This window comes from Aotus nancymaae, unplaced genomic scaffold, assembly GCF_030222135.1.
Source record: "Aotus nancymaae isolate 86718 unplaced genomic scaffold, 86718_ANA_hifiasm-v0.15.2.pri h1tg000079l, whole genome shotgun sequence".
Taxonomy (NCBI): Eukaryota; Metazoa; Chordata; class Mammalia; order Primates; family Aotidae; genus Aotus; species Aotus nancymaae.
The window spans coordinates 25,500,470-25,527,193 of NW_026988494.1; the positions used below are offsets into that span (position 1 = coordinate 25,500,470).

Sequence of the window (26,724 nt, forward strand, 5' to 3'; positions counted from 1 at the left end):
AACTATGTTATGTAAATCCCAGCTAGCCCAGTATCCATAGAAACCAGAATCTCCCATCTTCCTCAGCCTGTTCCCTGGCAGAAGAATCCCACCCAGGTGACACCCACATATAAGGACAAACAGCGCCCCAGAGGAGGGGCGCTTCCTCCTGCCCTGGGCCGTAAGACCTCAGTACTTGCTTGGTAGTTCCTGAAGGCATTTGTCCGGTCCTCCAGTCAGGGCTGGGGGAAGGAGTGAGTAGCACAGGCCAGTGTAAGAAGCTGCATTTTCTTTTTGAAATCTGGAAGGGAGATGCTGTAAGCCCAACATCTCACATCGCTAACAATCATCTTTGTCCAGCCCAAATGGCTCCACTGCTCGTGGAAGTTAAGGTCACCTTCACAGTGGACATGAGTCAGTATTTGTCATCATCTTTAATCTCATACATACAAACATATCTGTCATTTCTGGAACATGATTTCATTGTGCATAATCAATTACTAATTTTATGAACTTTTTTTAAGGATCTGTTCCTTTCCAGAATAACCTTTCTTATGCCTAAAACATTATGACTCATTAGCCTTTTTTTTTCCCTAGGGTCAAAACATGAGACAAAGTTTCTGTTCCCAGTCCCAGGTTCTGGAATATTGGCCAGCAGAAGCACCCTTAGTCAGCAGTCCCTACTGTGCACAAGACATAGGCTTTTGCTAGTGACATAAATAGGATGCTAGAATTGGAAATGCCCAAGTTTCACAGTACCAAAAAGCAGTTCAATGGCTAGATTAGTCTTGCAACTATTTAAATAGCAGAGCCAGGTAAGACAACAGTAAACTCTCAACTGTGCTAGACCCTCTTTTAAGTGTTTCACACATTTGCTCATTTAATCTCATATGCACCCTACGAGGTAGGAACTCTATCTTCATTTTCCTCACTATGAAACTAAGGCACAGAGAGGTGAAGTAACTCCCCCAAGGTCACACAGTGGCTGAGTCAGAGATTAGGCCCAGATTGTCCAATCCCATATCTCAGCCTCTTAACCACTAGAAACCTTTCCAAGAACTGAGATTTTAAAAATGTATACTGAGGCCAGACACGGTAGCTCATGCCTGTAATCCCAACACTTTGGGAAGCCAAGGTGGCTGGATTACCTGAGGTCAGGGATTTGAGACCAGCCAGGTGAAACCCCATCTATACTAAAAATAAAAAAATTAGCCAAGAATAGTGGCACACGCCTGTAATCCCAGCTACTCAGGAGGCTGCGGCAGGAGAATTGCTTGAATCCAGGAGGTGGAGGTTGCAGTGAGCCAAGACTGCAACACTGCACTTCAGCCTGGGCAATAGAGTAAGACTCCGTCTCAAAAAAAAAAAAAAAGTATATATTGAGGTCTCAGGTTTAAGGTTTCAGCAGCTTTGCTGTTTCTCTTTATTTAAAACCTTAAGGTGAAATATTTAACACAAACAAAAAGTGAAATCTGTAAACTGAACAGACTGCATGAAAACATAAGTACAAACCTCCCCCTCGAGGAGAGAAAAGGATTTTAATAACATCTTTTGGGTTTTCACCTCTTGGTTGGGTTGCTTAGGGATGAGCTAGAATTGTCTGCTCTAAATTATAATGTATAGGGGTGAACAGAATACACCCATCAACAGAACATGTGCTATGCATAAAACATCTCTGGGAAGACTGAAAAAAACTAGTAATATATATTGCCTACCGGGGCAGTTGCTGAGTGTTTGGGCAGAAGAAGGAAACAGACTATTCTAGAACATTTTGTACTTTTGGAATTTACAGCCATGAAAATGGATTATCTAATCAAACAACACAAATTACAGACAGCCTCCTGCTTGTCTTGTTGTGAGTATGTTGCATGTCTGTACTTATTACTTTGAATTCTATTTTTCTTGGTTCTTAGAACATAACCATTTTCTCATATTACTGAGTTTTTCATTAACATGAGTTACTGATTGATTGATTGATTGAGATGGAGTCTCACTCTTTTTGCCCAGGCTGGAGTGCAATGACGCGATCTTGGCTCACTGCAACCTCTACCTCCCGGGTTCAAGCAATTCTCCTGCCTTAGCCTCCCAAGTAGCTGGGGTTACAGACGCATGCCACCAAATCTGGCTAATTTTTTTGTATTTTAGTAGAGACAGGGTTTCACCATGTTTCCTAGTCTGGTCTCGAACTCCTGAACTCGGGAAATCCATCTGCCTCAGCCTCCCAAAGTGCTAGGATTACAGGCGTGAGCCACTGTGCCCAGCCATGAACATGAGTTTTATGCAAACATTCTTGTTAAAAATCTGAAGAAATCAGAGCACTCCCAATATGGGTAATTTCTATTTGTCAATCTCTCACTTTCCTTTGGGATTTGTCATTACTGGGAATCACAATTTCAACACTCAGAATATCCCATCTGAAAAATTAGCCAACAAGTGTTAATCCTATCCTAGGTTTAGGACACAATACTTGGCATTTTTACTATCCTTTTCCTCATCGAATCCCCACAAGAGCCTAAGGTAGATATTGTCATCTTCATTCTACATGAGTGAGCATAGGGTAGAAAGGTTCACGCAGCCTAGAAGTCGCAGGGCTTACATCTGGATCCGGGAACCTGGACTATGGGCTTCATGCCACTTTCTCCTTACCAAAATGCCACCAATTGGTCTGTGATACTTTCAAGGGCAGCAGCTTTCCTGCCCCACAGTGCACGTCTCTAACCATATACGCACTCAACAATCATTTATTTATTTTGAGACGGAGTTTCGGTCTTGTTGCCTGGGCTGGAGTGCAGTGGCACAATCTCGGCTCATTGCAACCTCACCCTTCTGGGTCCAAGTGATTCTCCTGCCTTAGCCTCCTGTGTAGCTGGGATTACAGGCATGCGCCACCATGCCTGGCTAATTGTGTCTTTTTTAGTAGAGATGAGGTTTCTCCATGTTGGTCAGGTTCACTCCTGACCTCAGGTGATCCGCCCACCTCGGCCTCCCAAAGTGCTGGGATTATCATTTATCATGGTCCCGCAGCATCCACAGATTTGGGACCTGAAAGAGGAAGATGGCATGCTTCCTGCACTCCCAAGTCTCCAAGCAGAAACGACACTGAGGTACTCTTCTGGCAGAACGGACAGCATGCAGTGGCAGCCCAGGGAGCCCCGCGTAGGTCTGGGAAGGCACCGCGGAGCTGAGAAGGGGGACTGAGAGACAATGAAGGGAGGGCAGCAGGTACTGCAGGCAGGAGGAACAATGGGCCCCCGAGCCCAGCAAGGCTGGCCAGGGTCTGTGTAAACAGTGGTGACCATGGTGGCAGGAGCCAGCTGGGGAGGGCTTCTGAATGTCTCTCTGAGGAGCTGGGAAAACTCCTGCCACTGCATCACTCATGAGGATCACGATAGACGTCCACTATTGTGATATTGAGCAATCAAATTTTGTTGGGAGAAATTTCATTCCCCACAAGCAAGTGGAAGCAAAACAGGACATGGCTCCTGTGTACCTCATTCTGACCAACTGATACGTGGTGGCTGACGTGGATGTGACTGGGAGCCTGGAGGTCACTGAGGCTCTAGCATGCTCTGAGACTCTGCTTTAGGAAGTGCTCACGTTGCTCAGACCTTCAGGAGGTGGGGAGGGGCCCCATTCCTACAGACGAGGAAATAAGCTCAGGCAGGCAGAGTGTCCCCAGGAGACACCGTGTAAGTGGCAGAGCCAATATGACCAGGAGAGCCAGAGCAACTGAGGTCAGAATATTCCAGTGATGATGGGACCCTGGCGAGGGCAGGCGGCCTGTTTCAAGAGTAACAGGAGCCTGGTCTGGCTGGAGCCATGTGACAGCACTGAGGATACACTGAGTATAAAGGGAGAGCCCGGTGACAACACACCCTGAGAGCTGCCATGGAGAAAGGCACTGGGGCGGGTTGGAAGTGGGATCCCTCTGGGTGATGGGAACATGGACAATGGTGCATGTGGGATGATGCAAAAGTGGGAGAAACTGGAGAATGGGGGGCTTCCCAGGGCGCTGCTGCCTTGCGTCTGGACACAGTCATCAGGAGGAGAATGATGGGGGTGAGTGGAAGGCAAGGGCAGGACAGGGCTTCAGGGGAGAATTCATGAACTCTTGGACTAGGGCTTCCGGCCGACAAAGCAACTGCCCCATCCCTGAGCCAAAACCCAGAACTTAACAATATATGCACCTAAGGGCAGTATCAAAAGTGAGATTTCCAGGATACACATACACAACAAAAGAAAAAATAAATAAAAACTGGACATCATCAAAATTTAAAGCTTTAGTATTTCAAAGGACATCATCAAGGAAATGAAACAGCTCACAGAGAAAATTTTATAATCATATACCTGATAAAGGGACTTGTGCTCGGCTATAAAAGGATTCTTACAACTCAATAATAAAAAGGCAAATAACTCGATTAAAAAATGAGCAAGTGATTTAAACATTGTTGTCTTAAGAAGATATACAAATGGCCAAGAAGCGCATGAAAAGATGCTCATATCATTCGCCATCAGGGAAATACAAACCAAAATCACAATGAGGTAACACATCACCCCTGCTAGGAGGGCTAAGTTAAAAGACGGATAATAAAAAGCACTGAAGGATGTGGAGTAATCAGAACCCTCATACCCTGTTGGATATAAAATTGTGTCGCCACATTGGAAAACAGCCTGGGAGTCCCTCAAGGGTTACACAGTTTCCACGTGATCCAGCAAATCCGTTCCGAGGCATATACCAAAGAGAAATGAAAACGTACGTCCACGCAAAAACTTGTACATAAATGTTTCTAGCAGCATTATGTGTAATAGTCAAGAAGTAGGAACAACCCAAATGGCTGCCAATCGATGCATGATAAATAAAATGCAGTACTGTCATCCCATACAATGGAATATTAGCCGACAAAAAAATTAAGTTGCACACATGCTACAACATGGTTGAATGTTGCTTATAACACTGAAAAGGAAATGCCAAAAGAAAAAGAGTCTTAGCTCAAATATCATTTTTGGTTTTTGTTTTTTTCAAGAGGCCTAGCCTGCTCAAATTATCCTGTCTAAAAACAAAAACTCTTCCAGTATGCAAGGTGAAAATAAAAAAACATTTTTAAAAGTTTAATATAACTAATGAAATAATTTCAGGTCAAGTTTATTATATCAAAATTATATTGATGGGTGGGATAAATACTTTATAGAGAGAGTCACACTCTCGGATGCATTGGCTCCCAAAGGGCTTGGAGCTTTTCTGAGGCTGAGCATCCTCCAACCAGGTGTATGCACTGATTTTCCAACATTATCACCACGCCCAACCCAGCCCCTTCACACACTGGCATCTCCTGCCTGGGCCCTCCTTGTAGCCCTAAGTTGTTTTATGTAACCAGTGTACACAACACATTGATAACCAATTGACAGGTGTGAGTCATGATTTTTTAAAATGTCAGTTTTTGTGAACTGGAATGGGCAGGAGGTGGGATGCAGAGTCCTTGGTCAGGAATGTGACCCCGATTTTAACACTGCTTTTAGGAAAAAAAAAAAAATCCTATTATGATGCCACTTCCTGGGACACAGTGAGTTGATGATTAAAAACTCTCTTGAGAGATGTAGGAGAAAAAACAAGCCCAGGAAAGTCTGCAGGCACGGCGGAGGAAGAAATCTGGGATGCAGTCGCAAGCCGCAGAGCGAGCATGAGCTGGCTGAAGTCAGCAGAGACAAGAGGGTGGCAGGCGGAGGAAGAAATTTGGGATGAAATCACAAGTGGCAGAGTGAGCATGAGCTGGCTGAAGTCAGCAGAGACAAGAAGGCAGCAAGGCCCAGCCTCCTCTTCCCTCTCCCGCAGCATCTAGGGCCACGTCCACGGTGCCACCCCTCTCCTTTCATCCCAACTGAAAAGGGTCCCCTTATTCTTTCCTTTTTGCAAATGCTGATGAGAAGTAACCAGAGGAACTTCCTCCACAGCAACTACAGCAAGATGTCCTCATCCAGTCCTATCTCATTTCCAGGTGGGGAAACTGGGGCCCGGCAAGGGAACAGGCCAAACCACAATTTTAAAAACATTGTGTTGAAGGTGCTTTGGAAGCCTGCGTTCAGAGGAAACCGAGCAGGTATAAATAGATCAATCAGAGCTGATCTGATGGAGACAAGGGATTCAGCCACACAGAGGCCCTGCAGTAACTTTGTTTCCTGTACTCTTGATGCTCTGGCATGCGGGCCTCACTGACATGGACAGACTGCTCCTCCCAGGCTAGCCAATCCCCCAGTCCCTAGAGACAGCAAGCCTCAGGCTGAGAGCAGCCTTTCCTATGGAAACCATCGAATCAGGAGCAATAGCACCAGCTGCCTCCTTCGTGTGGCTCTCCCGGGCTGTCACACCCTACACTAACATTCCCGTCCTGATTATCCCGGGGCGAGGTATCAGACAAAGAAGGCAACCCCTATGCCGAGAGCCACTGAATTACTCAAGCCAGCTACCCCTAAACCTGTCTTCCCTGCCTACTCTGCCTTGCCCATTGCTTCCTGAGAAAACCACAGTGAAGTCTCTTGTACACACGTTCCGCTCCCTCCTTCCACCTTCTGACACACTCTGGGGCTTTCCTATGTGGCCCCTCCTCCCAGAACCATGAGTAACAAACTCTCCTTTCCAGGGCAGTCCTCTCCTCAGCACTGGCTTTTCCACACCTGGATGAGATGGTTTAAAACTGGCCCATTCTAGAAGTAAACATTATTCCCAGAAGTCCTGGAATGAGGATTCAGAAAATTCACATTGTGGAGGTGCCACGACTCGGGAGAGCCTGGCCAGTGAGGTGCCACCCGATGGCTCCTGACCGTGGGCAGAGAAGGGACCAAACATGGAGAGAGGCGTGGCCTGGAGTCACAGAAAAGGACCAGACGGGACAAAAGGAAGAGCCTGGCAAGGAGGCGGGGCACAGTGGCGCCCAGGCAGTGTGGCATTAGGAAGGGGGCAGAAAGAAAACAGTGCACTGGCACAAGACCTGGGTAGCCGCCAGCAGGCTCAGGCCAGCTCAGCCATCCAGTTCTTCCTTGATGCTGATGTGCAGAGGGCAGATGCGCAAAGGCTCAGGGGGACCGGCTCCCCGTGCACCCCCCAAGTAGAAGTAGGGCCGCACCTCCCCAAAGCGGGCGTGGAAGGTGTATAGGTGGCAGTGGCGCTCCGCATCATAGAAAGACAGCTCACCCTCCTCACACTCCAGCTCCACACGCAGGCGGCGTGGGATGGCCAGGACCAGGGGCGCCGTGGCTGGGTCCGAGGTCACGCAGTGGTCCCCCTCCACGCCCTGCGTGCGGCACACATACCAGAAGCCCGAGCGTGTGTCATGGTAGCAGCTGTGCGAGTGACCCTCGGCGCCTGAGTCTTGGCGCACACGCACCACCCCCACCCGCCAGCTCTGCAGCCCCCCCAGGGCCACCTCCCAGGCGTGCGAGCCCCGCGAGAAGACGCGGGCACCCAGCAGGCAGGGTGCCGAGGAGAAGCGCTCCGGGTTCTCCACCTGCACGCGGTAGCCGTGGTTGGTGACGCTGGTAAGGTCCTCGGACACGGAGAGCCAGCCGGCTGCGGTGTTGGGGTCAAAGGTAAAGGGCACTGGAAACAGAGGCGGAAATGGGGAATCAGCAATCCTGAGGCTGTTATGCCAACGTGGACATCTCCAGCCCCACAAACCAACCACTGTGTCCCACCTGGCCCCAGTCCATGCAGGGGGCGGCCCAGGGCTGGAGCGGTGGCAGGGGTTTGGCTGTGTGCCCAGAAGATATGTGGCAGTCCCAACCCCTGGTACCTCAAAGTGTGACCTCATTTAAGAATGGGGTGGTTGTAGATGTATTAGTAAAGATGAAAACTGGAGGACAGTCCCCTATCCAATATCAGCCATGTCCTTATAAAAAGAGGAGAAAGAGGCCGGGTATGGTGGGCGACCAACTAATACCTCTCCTATGAAGGAGTGAAGATTCTCCTCTACAGGTTTCAGAAGGGGCCTGGCCCTGCCAACATCTGGATTTTGGATTTCTAGCCTCCAGAACTGTAAGAGAGTCAATTTCTGTCATTTTAAGCCACCCAGTTTGTGGTCCTTCATTATGGCAGCCACAGGAACTCATACAGGCAGAGACTTGTAACAGTCACACAACCCAGGGATGTTAGGACAGCATGGACCATTCCCCAGGTCAATGATATTCCTCCCTGTAAAACCAGGACACAGCAGCTCCTGTGGCTCTACTCGCCTTGGAAGAGGAGATCCTGGATGGAAGAGGTCTTTTATCATACAAAATACAGTTCTGAATAGACAAGCCAGCTTCCCTCTCTGAAGAGGGGACCGAGTGTCAGGGCCCTGAGAGGAAGGCATTCTGCCGGGAGGGTTGGAGGTGTTGGGCAGAGTAGAGAAGACCAGGGCACGGGAACCTGCCAGCAAGGGACTAGCAGAGGGATCACCTGAGAGAGGAGGGGAGCTCTGAGGAGGTGGGAGGTGGGCCCTGCAGAGACCAGCCCTGGCGGCTCTTTGCTAACATGAGGGCTTCCACCCTGCTTGGGACACCTGCCCGCACCCCCGCTCACCAGATTCCACAGATCCAAGCATCTTCTTCCAGACTCGGTACTGCAGAGAGCCCAGGTACTTGCAGACATCGATAAGCATGCCAGGCTGGACTGGCTCGGGCTCCATGGTGCAGAAGAGTCTGGAAAAGCACAATGGGGTATGGTGGGCAGAGCCAGCACCATGCATCCTGGGCCAAACTGGGCTCACTGGAAACCAGCAACAGGACTTGTTCCCTTCCCTCAGCCAAGTTTCCTGGCCACCTTCCCCAAGACAAGACTGGACTGGGCCATGATGGGAGATGGGCCAAGGCTAATGGGCCGCTGCCTCCTTCAGAATTCAGGCCAAGGGCTCATCTGCCCCAGCTAGAACTCCAAACGGGAGATCTCCAACATGGCTGCCGTCCTTGCAGGCAGAAATCACACTTACACATCCTGCTCATGGGATGTCTGGGTCCCCGTGCAGACACTAGGGATGCTCTAGTCCAACAGTTCCCAGGTGTCCTCTGGCCCTTGCTTGCACACCGCCAAAGGGAAGTGGGCACAGGGAACTCACACCCACCAAAAGCACTCTCTTCCATCTTTAGAAAACTCAGACTAAGACACAGTTCCTCCTCATTCATTCCTGTGAACCCAACAACCATCAACACAAACCATTGTGACCTAAGGCTCTGAGAGCGAGGGGGCTGACCTGACACTGGCTGTCCCACTGGGAATTTGAGCCACGTGCAGGATGGTGCTCTCCTTCCCTGCATGGTGGGTGGGGATCCTCCACACTCAGAAGAACAACACTGCCCCAGAGCCAACTGGAATTGGATGCTTTGAGAGGCCTCTCTCCACCTGCCCATTGCCCACCACGCCCTCTAAAACCAGGGCACAGTAGCTCATGTGGGCTGATGCACCCAGCTGGCTGTTCCCTGCCTGGCCCGGGGCCGCTGGAGTTTGCACCCCTTGTGTTTCTGCCCGCTCTTTCCCCTCCCCTCCAACAGCTTTGGCAACTTACCGGCGTTTTCGGCCCTTATGTTTCTGAAAGAAAAAAACAAAAAAAACACAGAGACACAAATGTAGAGGAAATCTATACGTTTTTGACCTCAAAAGGAGTCATGCATTCCATAGATCATAAGTCTTAATATTGTCAAGATGTTAACAGTAACATCCCTGCTATGATCTGAGCATATTATCCAAAAGTTCGCTGAATCCCCAACGTGACAGTGTTGGGAGGTAGGTCCTAAAAAGAGGTGACTGGATCATGAGGGCAGAGCCCTCACCAATGGCTGAATGTCATTACTGTGAAGTGGTTTCGTTATCATGAGCCTAGGCTGCTATCAAGCAATGAGTGACTACTCTGGTCTTGCACACTCACTTCCTCCTTCTGCCATGAGATGACCCACACCAAATGCCAGAGCCGCCATGCTCCTGGATTTCCTGGCCTCACCCAGAACAATGATCTGAATAAACTTGTATTGTTTATAATTTACCCAGTCTGTGATGTTCTGTTACAGCAACAAAAAACATACAAAGACACTCCGTAAATTAATCTACTGATTCAGTGTGATCCCTTATTCTAGCTGGCTTCTTTGTAGAAACTAAAAAACTGATCCTAAAATTCACATGGAATTTTGAGGGAACCAGAATAGCTAAAACAATCTTGAATAAAAGAACAACATTGGAAGACTCATAATCCCCATTTCAAGAGTTAATACAAATCAACAGTAATCAAGAAAGTATGGTACTAATATCAGTAAAGGCATTGAGATCAATGGAATAGAAATGAAAGTCTAGAAATAAACCTCATATTTACCATCAATCAGTTATTTACAAGAGTGCCAAGACAATTTAATGGAGGAATAAATAGTCTTTCCAACAAATAGTACTGGGACAACTAGATATTGACATGCAAAAAAAAAAAAAAAAAAAAAATGAAGTTGGAGCAACCCTTACTACACCATATACAAAAAATAACTCAAAATGCATCAAAGACCTACCTGTAGAGCTAAAACGGACAAAGGACTTGTGTCTAGAATATATAAAGAACTCTTACAACTCAGCAATAAAAAGACAACCCAAGTTAAAAATGGGCAAAGAATCGGAATAGACATTTGTCCAAGGAAGATCGACTAATGATCCAAAAGCCCATGAAAAGATGTTCCAAGTCATTAGCCATCAGGAAAATGATGACATGCAATACACAAATGAGATACCACTTCACACCCACAGGATGGTTATAATTTTTTCTTTTTTTTTTTTTTTGAGATGGAGTCTCGCTCTGTTGCCCAGGATGGAGTGCAGTGGCACGATCTCAGCTCACTGCAACTTCTGCCTCCCAGGTTCAAGTGATTCTCCTGCCTCAACCTCCCGAGTAGCTGGGATTACAGGCACAAGCTACCATGCCCGGCTAATTTTTTTGTATTTTTAGTAGAGATGGCGTTTCACTGTGGTAGCCAGAATGGTCTCGATCTCCTGAACTCATGATCCACCCACCTCGGCCTCCCAAAGTGCTGGGATTACAGGCATGAGTCACCATGCCTTGCCTGGTTATAATTTTTAAAAAATAAATTTTGGCAAAGATGTGGAGAAACTGGAATCCTCATACACTCCTGATGAGAATATAAAATGATACAGTTGCTCTGGACAATGGCCTGGCAGTTCTTCCAATAGTTAAACCTAGAGTTACCATAAGATCCAGGAAATCTACTCCCAGATGTATTTCCAAGAAAAATAAAAACATGTCCACATAAAAATTGCTACCTGAATGATTATAGCCTTATTATTCATAATAGGCAAAACAGAAACAATCCAAATGACCACTGTCTTAGTTCATTTTGTGTTGCTGTAACAAAATACCACAGACTGGGTAATTTCTAAACAATGGTTTGTTTGACTCGTGGTTCTGAAGCTGGGAAGTCCAAGAGCATGGCACCAGCATCTGATGAGAGCCTTCATGCTGTGCCATCCCATGGCAGAAGGAGGAAGGGCAAGAGACCACACATAAGACCAAAAGCAAGAGAGCAAGGAGAGCCCAAACTCATTCCAAGACAAGCCCATTCTCTCCACAACTAACCCACTCTGCCAGTAACAACATTAACCCATTCATGAGGGCTCTCATGACCCAATCACCTATTATTAGGCTCCAACTCCCAACACTGTTGTATTGGGAATTAAGTTTACAGCACATACATTTGAGGAACATATTCAAAGCACCAAACCACAGCAATGACCAACTGAAAAATCAATAAATAAATTGTTGTTAGCCATGTGCAACATAACAATATAGCCATGTGCAACATAACAACGTTTCAGTCAACAAGGAACCGCATATATGACTATGGTCCCATGTGAGTGTAAGACTATATTTTTACTGTACCTTTTCTATGTTTGGATATGCAAATACTTCACAGTTGGTTCCTGTTGCCTACAGTATTCAGTACAGCAACATGCTGTACAGGTCTGTAGCCTAGGAGCAAGAGGCTATTCCATATAACCTGGGTGTGTAGTAGGCTACACCATGCAGGTTTGTGTAAACATACTCTATGACATTTGCATAATGAAAAAATTGCCTAACAAGACATTTCTCAGAACATATCCCCATCATTAAGCAATGCATAATTGTATGTCTATGCAATGGAGTATTATTCAGCCATAAAAAGGAATGAAGTACTGATAGATGCTACATACGACATGAATGAAGTTTCAAAATATGCTGAGTGAAAGAAGGCAGTCATGAAAGGTTACATATTATATAATTCCATGCATTTTAAATGTCTAGAATAGGTAAATCTATACAAATGGTATGTAGCTTAGTGGTTGCCAGGGGTTGGGAGGAGGAACTGTGGAATGACAGCTAAAGCAGGGCTGCTTTTGGAGGCATGGAATGTTCTAAAATTGTCATGATGGTTGTATAACTCAGTATATACTAAAAATCACTGAGTGGCATTTTTAAATGACTGAATTGCTTAGCATGTAAATTATATCACAATAAACAGTAAAAAATAAAAAAGAGACACAAACCAAGTCATTCCTGAAAGCACTCTGGGTACCGGGCAAGACAACACTCCCAATTCCCTAAACAGAATCCGTGAGAAACACATCTTTTAGATCCCACAAAATGATTTTCTTATTTTTTTTCTTCATTTTTTTTTTCAGAGACAGCTCTGAACACAGAATGATTTTATAATCAAGGACATTTTGGCGACAGGAGACTTCATGGTTCAAGGCCTTAAGTGAGGTGGAGAACTCCTAAAGGTCCCACCCAGGAGATGACACCTGCCTGCCACCACCCACTCCACTCTACAGCGACCCCTCTTCCAGAGCAGCCAGCTGTTTCCCAGGTACAGGAGACACCTCGCCACCCTGGCCAGTTTACAGACCAGCTTTCAAGCCCAGAAATTTCCCTGTAGGAAATTTGTAAGGACCAATGGCTCATGAGGAGGACATAAATCAATAAAAGGAAAAAAAATGAACAATACTTTTTTTAAAGAGAGAATAGAATCATCCTTAAGAAGACAGGGCCGGGCGCGGTGGCTCATGCCTGTAATCCCAGCACTTTGGGAGGCTGAGGCGGGTGGATCACGAGGTCAAGAGATCGAGACCATCATGGTCAACATGGTGAAACCCCGTCTCTACTAAAAATACAAAAAATTAGCTGGCCATGGTGGTGCGTGCCTGTAATCCCAGCTACTCAGGAGGCTGAGGCAGGAGAATTGCCTGAACCCAGGAGGTGGAGGTTTCAGTGAGCCGAGATTGTGCCATTGCACCTCAGCCTGGGTAACAAGAGCGAAACTCCGTCTCAAAAAAAAAAAAAAAAAAAGAAGACAGAATGCCAAGGCATCATATTTAAATAAAACAATTTAAACAATTGAATTATTTTAAAAGAATTCATTTTATTAAAAGGTAGAAACAGAAAAAAAAATGAGAGTAAGAGAGGGAGCAAGATAAAGGAAGAAAGAAGAGGCAGGAGCTGAGCACAGTGGTGCACCAGTAGTGCAACCACCCAGGAGGCCAAGGTGGGAGCATCACCTGAGGCCAGGAATTCAAGACCAGCTTGGGCAACACAGTGAGACCTCCCCTCACTCCCACCTGACTCTTAAAAAATGAAAAAAATCAGCCAGGCATGGTGGCTCGTGCCTGTAGTCCCAGCTACTCAGGAGGCTAAGGAGGGAGGTTCACTCGAGACAAAGAGTCTGAGGTTACATTGAGCTATAATCACCCACTGTACTCCAGCCTGGGTGACAGAGCAAGACCCTGTCTTAAAAGAAGAGAGAGGAAGAAATAAGAGGCTTTCAAGGAACTCTGCCCCAAGTCTTTTGAGCTTCATGACATGAGCATAGCAGGTCACTTGTGAGCTCCTCCAGGCCAGTATCCAGGAAGCCCCAGGAACATGAGGTTGGCCAGGGCTGGTAGGCTGTGACTCCCAGCTGGTCCCAAAACATTTGGCCCTGTCACTGAATCCAGATGCTGAGCTCCTTACCATGAGAAAAGTAACATCATCCTCCTTCATCTCCATCTGCAGCCGCTCGATCTCATGTGCTAGCGCCTCTGTCTCTTCTGTGAGCTGCTTCATCTTCTCCTCGGCCAGAAGCTGCTTCTGCCTTGTCTCCTCGGTCATGGCATCCAGAATGCCCTGCTCCTCCACTCTCAAGAACTCACGAAGCTTATCAAACTCCTGCCGGATCCGGCCTTCCAGCCACGCAGCCTCCACCTACAGCAGAGAGCAGAGGGAGTCAGGGGTCAGATGTCGAGGGAACCTCCAAAGCCCAGCAACTTTCCCATTTTTACAAAGGAATTTTATGTTCAAAGAAATCATGTACAGAACCCCTATAGATAAAATACCAACATAATAGTTTATTAGCACACATTTCTAAGTTCAGATTTCAAATGGCAAAGTCCAGCAACCTAATAATAGGTTGTTTTGACAGGGTTTTTAAAAATAAAATAACTGCTTCTAGATGTCAACTGTAGTACTATCATCTCACCTACATACAACGTTCAGTTCCTTCTTTAGGTTGCACCATAACCAGGGAAGTCCTGAATCATGGAAATAAATGGCTGCAAATAGCGATGATTTTTTAAAAAAGTATTTGCCTTCCAATCTTAGGACTTAAAATTTGTCTGATCCAGAGGCTTCACCGAAAGAGCAGTAGGAAGTATTCATTTTAAAAAAATCATTAAAATAACCATACATACTCTAAATCTTAACCACAAAAAGTTTGTTAAAAAAGAAAGATAAAACCATAAACGTACTTAAAGAAAAAGCAAATAACTATTTCTCTGCTTAGAATAAGAAAGGCATTCCTTAGCAAAGTATGAAATTGAGAAGCCTTGAAGAGAGACTAAGATAACTGAATACACAGAAAAATAAGAAGTGTGTATGATAAGAGACTATTCATAGAGTTGAAGACAAAAATTCAATTCCATGACAGCTGTTAGAAAAACAATTCAAAATGTGTGCTGTGGCAATAGCAGGTTAGGAATCTCATCTTTGGACTGAAAGTTAAATATAGATGCTCCTCAACTTAATATGGGGTTATATCCCAATAAACCCATCATAAGTTGAAAGACCGTTAAATCAAAAAAGCAATGAATTCACCTAACCTATTGAAAAATCATAGCTTAGCCTAGGCTACCTTAAATGTGCCCAGGACACTTACATTACCCTACAGTTGGGCAGAATCATCCAACACAAAGCCCATGTTATAATAAAGCATTGCGTGTCTCATGTAATTTATTGAATACTGGACTAAAGGGGAAAAACAGAATGGTTGTATATGTACTCAAAGTATAGTTTCTACTGAATGTGTATTGCTTTTGCACCACGGTAAAACCAAAACTCATAAGCCAGGGATTGTTTGTACGTTTACAGCTCTGAAAATATGATGACAAAAGGATTCACTGAAAAAGTGAAAATGGCCCTCCAAAAGTCAAAATGATCCACTGAAAAAGAAATGAGAAACTAGGAAATATATTTGCAACATTTATGAGAAATCGATACTATTCTTAACATACAGAGCACTCTTACAAATCCTCTAAAAGACAAATATTTCAAGGGAAAAAAGGAATGTGAATTAGCATTCACAGAAGAAACATAAATGACTATTATACTTGTGAAAACACGTACAAAGTTACCAATAATCAAAGAAATGCAAATGAGGAACAAACAGCATGGTTAATCTATCGGGCTGAAAAGACTGATAATGTCTGCGCAGGAGAGAGTAGAATCCAGTGTAATTCTCTTTTTAAAAAAATTTAAGTTCCAGGATACATGTGCAGGATGTGCAGGTTTGTTACATAAGTAAATGTGCACCATGGTGGTTTGCTGTACAGATCAACCCATCACCTAGGTATTAAGCCCCACATGCATTAGCTATTTATCCTGATGCTCTCCCTCTCCCTGATAATTCTTATCGCACAGAAAGATCAAGAACAGAGCGTGGCAGAAAAAACCAGCAGGTGCAAGATCAACTCCTGCCCACTCACCGTGGCAATGACAGCCTCAGTATAAAGGAATAAGCACCAGAACTTTCACTTTTCCATCAATCTGATTAACTGAATTTAACAGGAAAAGCATTAATCAGGCTGGAATCTTAAGGGCTTCCCATGTGACCTCTTACCCTCAGCCTTGGCAAAAAGCTTGGGACTCCTACACTCCCTGGGATGGGCAGGCAGTGCTGCCACTTGGACAGACAGATGCTCCCTAAGCATCCCCAACCCAGTCCTGTACGAGGCAAGCCAGTCACATGGCTTTAGCCACAAAGGGAAACCAAGTAAGCCAACAATGATAAAGTTACAAACTCCATGATGACTACTGGAAAACAACTCAACAAACTCCAGCAACGGCAGGTTTGCAATCTCTATTTGGAGTTGGAATTCAACATATATTTGTGGCTCTGACCTATGATGACAAAATAATCCACTGAAAAAGTGAAAACTCTCTCCCACCAGTTTGTGGGTCTATTAGACACCAGAAATGTTAATGACTTCTCTCCGTTGGGCACTGACATGCATTATCTCATTGGAATGTTTTTTAAAAATCCTAGTAAGAGGAAATTGCCCTCTTTTCACAGAGGAGGGGATTAGCTTAGAGGGGGTTGAGGGATTGCTGGGAGAACTGGGCTTAGTTTTGGAAATGGGTCTGCTTTGCGGTTGCTGCCCTGGTGCCCAGAGTGTCCCATAATCCTTTCTTCCACTTTGTTCCACCAGCTCTGTGGCTCAGGGTAAACTCTAGGCCCGGATGTTGATGAGGCTCTTTCCTGGGCCTAAATCTCAGCCATGGACATATGATGGAGGGGACTACAGGCTCCTGAGGACAGCATCCAGCAACCCGGACCAGGTGTGGCTCAGCTGTGGCTAGGATGAGTCTAACAGAGTGGTAAATACTAGAAGCACCCACCTCAGAAAGTGAAAGACCAGAGCCGAGATCAACAGTCAGAAACAAGGTTGCCAATCCACACAGGACCCAGAAGAAGAAAGGGTGCCAGGTAGGACAACCAGAGCGGGGACAGAGGGAGCCCATTCATTCATTTGATTAACAGTTATTGGTCACTTACCCATTTCACTCATTCAATCAACAAACATTTTTATTGGTCACCTATTGTGTGCCAAGGACTCCTCTAGATAATTGGCAATAGTGTGCCCTGTTTTCATTATATTCTGATGGGAGGGGATAAAAAGCAAATAGAAAACCAAAGGTAATTACAGGTAATGGAGTGTCATCAAGAACATAAACCAAGAAGTATGCCATCGAGTAAAAGAGGAGGGTGATCAGGAATAGCTTCTTGAAGGGAACATCTGAGCTGAGATTTTAATGGCAAAGATGCTGGGTGTGCATTCTGGGGAGAAGACTTAGTTTGCCTAAGGGACAGAAAGAAGGTGAGGCAGAGAAGCAAATGAGGTTGAGGACAGGCAGGGTCAGGCGACGGCCTTGGAGACCATGGTAAGGAATCTGGGTGGTACTGAGGGTGACCGGAAGCCACTGGCAGTTTTAAGCAGAGAAGGAGCAGGGCTGGTGTCTTTTTCTACACGATTGCCCCAGTCTGTGGAAAGCCGAATGTACAAGAATGGAAGCATGAGGTCCAGGCAGGAGGCCCAGTGAGATAGGACGGTGACCTGGACCAGGAGGTGGGGAGTTCGACAGAAATAACATATTTTGGAGATGGGGGAATAGGACTGATGATGGAGTGCATGTGGGAACTGAGAGAAAACAAGAAATTAATGAATCCCAGGTCATCACTGAACACCCAGGTGGTGGTAGTACGATGCACATGCCATAGCACAGATGGTGTTGGTAGCTTTTTAAGTCACTCCTGTGGCTGCTGGCATGACCATGCCTGGGTCTTTAGAAAGGCCAAGGCAGAGGAGCTACGGTCAGTGTCCAAGATGTGGCTGCACAGGATCATCTGAGGTAAGGCAGGCCACCTCTACCTGGCAGCTTATGCGAACCAAAGCCAGGGCCGACGCATGTTCGCTCCTCCCCAGCTGCCCTGAGTGTCCCCAATCTCCCCACTCAGCCCCATCGTTCACTTACCTGATTATGCTTGGCGATGGCCTCGTAGGAGCGCCGCATGGCCCAGAAGGCCTTGGCCTTCTCCCGCAGCGCGTGCTCCATGTTCCTGCACTTGGCCTGATGTGGGAATGAGAAGGAGGCAGGAAGGCAGGTTAGGGCTGGAAGCCAGACAGGGAGGGCAGACACATCACATTTCCAACTGCAACTCCACTTCCACATAGTGTAACTCAGCTGCATTTGCCGAACCCCACCCATGCCATGTGCCGTGGTCACAGACAGATGGTAAGTATGGTCCTGATCCTGAATCAGACGTACGTCTGTGAGATAAAGGGCCCTCAGACATCCTCTAGCCCAGCCTGGTACAGACTGGGAGATGGGGCTGAGGAGAAGCGACCTGCTCTCTCTCATGTTGCTCACCACACAGGTTAGAAGAGTGTCCCAGGCGAGCCTAAAGCTGGTCCGTGCTGGCTCTGAATCACTGAGCTGTGTGGACAACTGCAGACAGTGTGGTCACAGGTTCCTTCTGCAATTTCCTAAACCGGATGGGTCTGCAATCGCTAATGTGTGGTGACTGACAATGGGGATAAAGCCAGTCATTTCCCATGGGGTTCAGTTACCTCCCATGAGGCCTTAACCTCAACACGCCCCTCCCTCCACACCCCTCCCACACCCTGACATTCTAACACTGCCTGGATCATGTGGAATACTTTAATCAGCAGCCACAAATATTTTTCGTTTAGTAGTTTTCATTTCTTAAACTTTAATTATTGTTTCTGTTGTTCTTTGACTCCTTGAAGAACCGCTACAGCGTTTTAGGTTGGATTCCTACCTCTTGTATCTGACTGAGGTCTATCATTTTCTCTCCCTCTTTATCCTTTTGATCTACATTCTCAGAAAGCTTCTCAAGTTTTTTCTTAAGAAAAAAATAATAATTTGAGGCCGGGCATGGTGGCACTTTCAGAGGCTGAGGCGGGCGGATCACCTGGAATGTGGCTTAAGAGGTATCGAGAGTACCTTTAGGTTAGATCCAGCCAGAGGGACTCTAAGATGTTGACCCCAAAGTGGGAGAGAGGACTGGAGCTGGGACCAGGGAGAGTCTGCTGGCAAAAAATGGCCATCATGCCAGTCCTGCGAGATGGATAAGACAAGGGTCTGGACAAGGCAGCTCAGCACAGAGCCTGAGAGCTCTGGACTGGGAGGGAGGAAACCTGTGTTCTTATCCTAGTACTTTATCTATTTATGTAAGAGACAGGATCTCTGTTGCCCAGGCTGGAGTGCAGTGGCCCAGTCATAGCTCACTGCAGCCTCGAATGCCTGGCCTCAAGCAATCCTCCCATCTTAGCCCTGAGTGTCCTCCCATCTCAGCCCTGAGTGTCCCCAATCTCCCCACTCCCCTCAAGTGGCTGAAACTACAGGTGTGTGCCACCATGCTGGCTAATTTTTTTTTTTTTTTTTTTTTTGCTTTGGTGCAGGATCTTGAACTCCTGGCCTCAAGCGATCCTCTTGCTTCAGCCTCTCCAAGCACTGGGATTACAGGTATGAGACACAGTGGCCTTAATCCACTTCTCATTACTGAGATATAACCACTTCCTCACAAGTCCCCTGTGGGTCTGTGTCTGGGGATGTTTTTGTTAATAGCAACCTAAAACAATACTAAGACAATGCTACTCCAAGTCACGGCATAAACGGTGCTGACACACGCTTTCAGTTCCTACAACTTCAGCACCAGCATTTGTATTTTCTCTTTTTACTTTTTGAGATGGAGTTTTGCTCTGTCACCCATGTTGGAGGGCAGTGGCACGACCCAGCTCACTGCAACCTCCGCCTCTTGGGTTCAGGCAATTCTCCTGCCTTAGCCTCCCAAGTACCTGGGATTACAAGCACATGCCACCATGCCTGATTAATGTTTGTATTTTTAGTAGAGACAGGGTTTCACCATGCTGGCCAGGCTGGTCTTGAACTCCTGACCTTGTGATCCACCTGCCTTGGTCTCGCAAAGTGCTGGGATTACAGGCGTAAGCCACCGCGCCCATCCAGCGTTCGTATTTGCTTTACAGCTTACTTGATATCAAGTCATACAACTTTCTTTGTCTTGTCCTGGTAAGAAGAGAAATACACATAGCAGGTAAAGAAGGTGCTGGACCCAAATGAAAGCCAATCCCATCACAAGAAAGCTCTAGAGCTTTTCAGAGAAATTTGGGTGGATTAAGTAATCACTTGGAACAGAGTAATGGGAGAATCAGAAGTATCTTGGCCAGGAGTAGAGATTTCGTTTCAGCAAAATAAAACTTTAGAATTAATATTCTGAGAGGAATGTTATTAAGTTTTGTATCCAATCTGTTCACTTCTTTTGGTTTTATCGCTTATATGTGGTGTGAGCAAGTGCTATTTATACCAGTTTTGCATTTGTATGCATGTAAATATGAAAATAATTTAACTGTCACTGCTGGATTATTTTTTCCTTTAATAAGAATGCATACTTGTTCAAGTTTGATAAATGCTGTACTAGGATTTCTGAAGGTCCTTTTAAGCACTGTTCCTTGCTAGAGCTCTGGTGTAAGCAAGATGCCAGGATCCCAAATCTCATCAGTCCTTCCATCGTGTGCCACTGCACTTACGACAAAATCTCAGCTCCTGAACATGGCCCTCAGTGTCCTGCGGGATCTGTCCTGCACTCTCTCGTCCCCATGTGAAACGTCTCTCCGTCACTGCACACCCCCACGCTGTACCCCCCTCACTGCTGGCCACCCCTCGATCAACTCATCTCAGCGAAATCACTTCCTTGGAGACTCCTTCCCATGCCCCACCAAACAAGAGCGGCCTCCCCTGACAATCTCGCACCAAATTCTGTACTGTCCTTCACAGGAACATCGAGCTGAAACTATGTAACTATTAGTGAGATGATACAACCATGCCGGCAAAGGCAAGGTCTAGGACTGTCCTGTCCTGGACACACTGTACTAGCACACAGGAGGCACTCAACCAGTACCTTCTGCCAGCCCTGAAAGTGGTCAACAGCCACACAAACCCCTAACACACAGTCAGCTGCCCACACACGTCTGGGATGAGAGAAGCCTCTCTCTTAAAGTCCAGGACCAGAGTGCGGACTGAACAAGGCTCCAGGTGACCTTTAAAACTACTTGCTCTGTGGCTTTGGACAAGTTTCTTACCCTCTCTACGATTCCATCGTTGTCTATAAAATGGGGATAATAGTACCTACCTGTAGCAAGCTGAATAATTATCTCTGCCAAAAGATGTCCCCATTCTAATCCCCAGAACCTGTGAATATGTTACTTTGTATGGCAAAGGGACTGTGCGGATTAAATTAAGGATCTTGCCGTGGGGAGGTTATCCTGGATTACCTGGGTGGGCCCAATGTCATCACAGGGTCCTCATGAGAGGGAAGTGGAGGTAGTAGAACTGGTCAAAGAAGGCAAAGTGACAACAGACGCAGAATGGAATGCTGCACCTGAGAGCCAGAGGCAGGAGCCTCTGAGAGCCGGAGCAGGCAAGGGAATAAATTCTCCCTTGGAGCCTCCAAAAGGAATGCAGCCTTACAGACACCTTGATTTTAGGACTTCTGACTTCCACAACCGTAAAAGAACAAATCTGTGCTATTTTAAATCACCATATTTGTGGCCACGTATTACAGCAGTAACAGGAAACTCACAAAGGACCTGATGATAAGGTTTTCTTTTTTTTTTTTTTTTTTTTTTTTTTTTGAGACGGAGTTTCGCTCTTGTTACCCAGGCTGGAGTGCAATGGCGCGATCTGGGCTCACCGCAACCTCCGCCTCCTAGGTTCAGGCAATTCTCCTACCTCAGCCTCCTGAGTAGCTGGGATTACAGGCATGCGCCACCATGCCCGGCTAATTTTTTGTATTTTTAGTAGAGACGGGACGGGGTTTCACCACGTTGACCAGGATGGTCTCGATCTCTTGACCTCGTGATCCACCCGCCTTGGCCTCCCAAAGTGCTGGGATTACAGGCGTGAGCCACCGCGCCCGGCGATAAGGTTTTCTAAACATTAAATTTGTTGAGGTGTGAACACTTGAAGGCATCTAGCACACAGTGAGCACTGAAAGTGTTAGCTGGAATGACTCTGATTTTTGCTGTTTCTCACACAGTTGCCAAAGTAATCTTGGTCTAAGGCACACACCTCATCACAAACTCCCCTGTTCAGAATCTTTCAGGGCTCCCCACAGCACACAATGGAAAACTCCCTCTGCGAGGCACACAGCTTCTCACCTAGCCCCTTCGCACCTAGTGGTGGGGGAACCTTCCCATACTGCTCCCCCACAACCACCTACCTCGAATCACACAGAACTACATCTTGTCTATAGACTGTCTACACCCCCTGCTCAAATGAGAATTCCACGAAGCTAGGAAGAGGCCATGGCATGCAACAGCCATCAATACCCATTTGTCCAGTATATGAGTGATTTGCACCCTGCATCAGGCTGACCAGCTCATTCTCCTCAGATCCTTTTGGGACTAGACTACTCAGCCCCTCTGACATCATCCTGGGTGTCCACTGATCTGATACCACTATTCTTTTGCTAAAACCCCCAGCTGCTGTTCACAGCAAGAGGGAGCTACAGGCCTCCTGGATCCTCCTGCACTTCCATCTTCATTCCAACCACCCTGAAATTCCCTCAGGGCCTGGAAAGTCAGGCTTTCCCACTTCCGGACCCTTCCAAATGCTGCTGCCTCTACCTGAAATACCCTTTCACCTGGCTAAGACCTCCTCTTCCCTCGGGTCTCTGCTGGAAGCTCCCTGAGGCTGGAATTTGTCTATCTTATCTCCTGCAGTATCCCTGGCATCTGCTGGTGTGTGGCTCTCTGCTCTTGAATCCTGGCTTGACCCCAACCTGGGGGCTCTGCCTGGGTGTTCTCAGCCTTGACCCCTGCCCATCTCCTGATTGGCACCTCAGCCAACCCTATAGGAATTAGTCATGACTTGAACCATGATCCCTCCTTTTCCTGGGCCCCAGCCCCCAGGCTGGCCAGCACTTACTCCAGCTATCCCAAATCAGGATCTGCCACTTCTGCCACTGGAAACAGAAAAAGCATTTGACATGGACCCATGTTAAGCAAAAAACTTGACAGAATAGGGTTACTCATTCAGACATGTGTACTCTTCACTTAAACTTTGTTAAATGTGTATGGAGCGGTAACAGACTTCTGTATTTAACAAAAAGTATTGTTAAAAAAAAAAAAGGAAGGCAGGGCCGGGCACAGTGGCTCAGATCTGTAATCCCAGCACTTTGGAAGCCAAGGCGGGTGGATCATCTGAGGTCAGGAGTTTGAGACCAGCCTGACCAACATGGTGAAAACCGCCTCTACTAAAAATACAAAAACATTAGCCAGGTGTAGTGGCGGGTGCCTGTAATGCTAGCTACTTGGGAGTCTAAGGCAGGAGAATCACTTGAACCTGGGAGGTGGAGGTTGCCGGGAGCTGAGATCTCGCCATTGCACTCCAGCCTGGGTGACAGAGTGAGACTCCATCTCAAAAAAAAAGAAGGCAGGGCCACAGAGGAGCCCAGAGACCAGGTGCTGGGGACTCCAGCGGCTCCTCCTTTCCAGTTCATGCAGCTTCGGACCAGCTACCCAGTGTTCATGCATTAACTGGTGATGAAATAAATTCAATGTTTCACATTCTGGGTAATTTTTAAAAGTAAAGTAACAGTCTGGGTGGAGTGGCTCATGCCTGTAATCCCAGCAGTTTGGGAGGCAGAGAGCGGGCCGATCACTTGAGGCCAGGAGTTCTAGACCAGCCTGGCCAACATGGTGACACCTCCTCTTTACTAGAAATTTTAAAAACAAAATTAGCTGGGCATGCTGGTACATGCCTGTAATCTCAGCTACTCCAGGCATGCTGGTACATGCCTGTAATCTCAGCTACTCCAGGCATGCTGGTACATGCCTGCAATCTCAGCTACTCTGAGCGTGCTGGTACATGCCTGTAATCTCAGCTACTCCGGGCATGCTGGTACATTCCTGTAATCTCAGCTACTCGGGAGGCTGAGGCACCAGAATCGCTTGAACCTGGCGGGGAAGAAGTTGTAGTGAACTGAGATCACACCACTGAACTCCAGCCTGGGTGACAGAGGTCTCAAAAAAAAAAAAAAAAAAGGTAAAGTAACAAAATGCCAGAGTACAATGGACATGTTCAGAAAACTTTTGTTCCAACTGACACTTATGTTCTGGGTCACAAGAGAAAATGCATTGCTTCCTATGGGCTAAGAACAAACGTTTCGGAGAATGCTGAGTTAGGCTAACCCCTATCTTCTGTTCATTTTTCCTTCCTATACCAGAGAATTCTCCATGTTAGTTTTGCCCTGTAAGTTGTTTCTGGGTTTATTTATAGCCACTAGAACACTAGGCATGGAGATGCTGGGTGATAAACCAGAATAAGCCAGCCAGCCAGGGCCAGAGGCCTCTCACCACAGATAATACAAACCGTGGGGTCAGCTTGGCAAGTAGGTGACTGGTTTGGGGAAAATCTTAAGGCTCCACATCCCTGGCCAAGTCTGGGGCTCCTCCTCCACTTCTAAACTGAGGGTGCCAAGCTAAAGGCCTCGTGGGCTGCACTCACATCCATGTTACTTAAAGGGACCTGGACCACACCCGGTTGGCACAAGGGGTGCATGGCCTGGGCCCTTCAGAAGTGGGTGGCGCTGTCTTGGGAACATCCCGTAACCCCAGCTCTCACTTTCTGTTTGCATTCTCCCTTCTTCCACCCTGTTTGCATTCTCCCTTCTTCCACCATGGGCCCCTGGGCCCACCTTGATAAAGAAGCCAGCCCCTCCCTGTAGGGAACCTCGGTCGGAGAGATGGGGTCCTGCTTGCTAGAGCGAGAACAGTCACACTGGGCTCTGACAGGCAGGAGGGGCGGGAGCCGTAGAGCCAAGGGGTTCCGGGTTCCAGTCTCGGCTCGGCCGCCTTGTCCACACCGCCGCTCTTACCCGAAAGTCGTGGGCAGTGTCCTTCACTGGCTGCAGGCGGTGCCCCTGGTGCCGGGGGTCGGCCTGACAGGAGCAGCACAGCAGCTCCTTGTCCTCGAGGCAGAAGAGGCTGAACTGGCCACGGTGCAGGCGGCAGACGCGCTGGAAGCGGTAGCCGGTCCAGCGCGCGCCCTCGGCCTCCTCCTGCAGCAGCTTCTCCACCAGGTTGTTGAGGGTGTGGTTGGTGCGCAGGTCGGCGGGCGAGGCGCGGTCCTTGCACACCGGGCAGGTGGGCGACACCTGCACCTCCCAGCAGCGGCTCACGCACCCGCGGCAGAAGTTGTGGCCGCAGCGCAGAGTTACGGCATCGCGGAAGGGGTCGTAACAGACAGCGCAGAGCAACTCCTCCTTGAAGGAGCGGGAAGGCCCAGGGGACACGTCGGGGCTCGGCTCCATAGCACGAGCCACCGGCACCAGTGCCCAGAACTTTTGCTACAGCGCCTCCCACCCGACTGGCTGCCCGTGCCCGCGGCCCTAGTTCTAAGTATCGCCCAGCCCCTCCCCCTAGAACGCTGAGAGACAGCCTTGCTGGCCAATCATGCGGGGATGGTGCTCGGGGGAAGCCCCACCCACTTCCGTTATGCCTGGGAAATCCTGGGAGAGCGGGGCAGGCCTTGTGCCCGCAGTCCCCGCCTGCTAAGGTCCGGGCGGGTCGGTAGCACGGAAGGGTCTCCTGGGCGGCCCGATAGGGCTTCCGTGTCATTGGAAACCTACTTCCGGCTGGAAATGGGAAAAGGTGCTCCTTCCTTAACCAATCTCAGGGAACCTCAGGCCTACGGGTAGGAGAAACCAGAGATCCCGACTTTCTGCTTCCGATGTAGTGGCTGGGTCTCAAAGCACCGTGAGTGCAGTCACCACTTAGGGTTTGCAGCGCCTTTTTGAGGACCTGTGCCACTCTTGCATTAGTCGTTTACTTACTTTGGCCAGTCTTCTTCCAGCCCCCTGCGGTAGGGAGAAACGAGAGGTGAGGCGGCAGAAGAGCACTGAGAAAACCTGATTTTTGTCCTGTTGTTGAAAAAGTGAACAAGTCATCATCTTTCCAAGTCTATTTACTCATGGGTAAAATGGCTGTAATATCTCTATCTCCATGAAATGTGAAGATTAAAATGAAATAAATGTGGAAAGTGCTCATGACAAGCACTGTTTTAATGGGCAAGTCCCCATTAAAACAGTGACATTGAAGACTCTTGCAAAGTTTAGCTGAGATAACTAGAGTCTATGCTCAATTCTTGCCTGGTATAGCAGGCCTGGATGGCTCCTCCAAATCCTCATTTCTGCTTTGGTTTGATTACTTTACAGCCTTCAGATGCAGACTACTTTTCATATGATGCACTTTCATTCCTGTTCTGTTGGAAGACAATTCACTTGTGTCATGTTCCTGCATGTCTTAAGAGAGCAGAGGCTCTAACTGCCTTTTTCCGACTATCTTTTCAAGGATGTTTCTGCATTGAATAGCCCTGCAAGGCAGAATTCTTGTCTCTCCAAGCAAAGATCTGGCAGACTTACTTCCAATTATAAGAGATTTGAGTTTCTTAAACTTGGGGTCCCTCTCTTATAATGCAGCCTGCTCTGGCCTTTGTCACATAGTCTTGCAAGAATTAGGGCTCAGAAACTTACTCAATGACAATACTGTGACTAGTACTGCTGTTAGTATTGTCCTTTGTCTCGGACCCAGGAGTCTCATATCTTTTACCAGTATTCATGAAATTT

The 26,724-nt window shown here is 47.3% G+C and overlaps 1 protein-coding gene and 1 long non-coding RNA gene across 3 annotated transcripts in view; one reads left to right on the top strand and one right to left on the bottom strand.

The window, feature by feature from the left end:
- Positions 1-26,724, top strand: part of LOC105705341 (uncharacterized) — a 171,264-nt gene that overhangs the window by 141,987 nt on the left and 2,553 nt on the right. The window contains exons 2-4 of one of the 2 annotated variants that reach the window (XR_001104649.2): positions 12,653-12,837; positions 16,706-16,983; positions 19,481-19,544. This is a non-coding gene — a long non-coding RNA (uncharacterized LOC105705341). Of the gene's footprint in view, positions 1-12,652; positions 12,838-14,018; positions 16,493-16,705; positions 16,984-19,480; positions 19,545-26,724 lie in introns of those variants that run through there. The other variant, XR_001104650.3, reaches the window with a different exon arrangement.
- On the bottom strand, positions 4,240-25,459 carry TRIM35 (tripartite motif containing 35). Its single transcript, XM_012435156.2, has 6 exons — positions 24,976-25,459; positions 18,030-18,125; positions 13,977-14,207; positions 9,513-9,535; positions 8,534-8,652; positions 4,240-7,570 (listed from the first exon to the last, which is right to left on the bottom strand). Exons 1-6 carry the CDS (start codon positions 25,408-25,410, stop codon positions 6,993-6,995), a joined length of 1,482 nt encoding a protein of 493 aa, XP_012290579.1. The 5' UTR covers positions 25,411-25,459; the 3' UTR covers positions 4,240-6,992.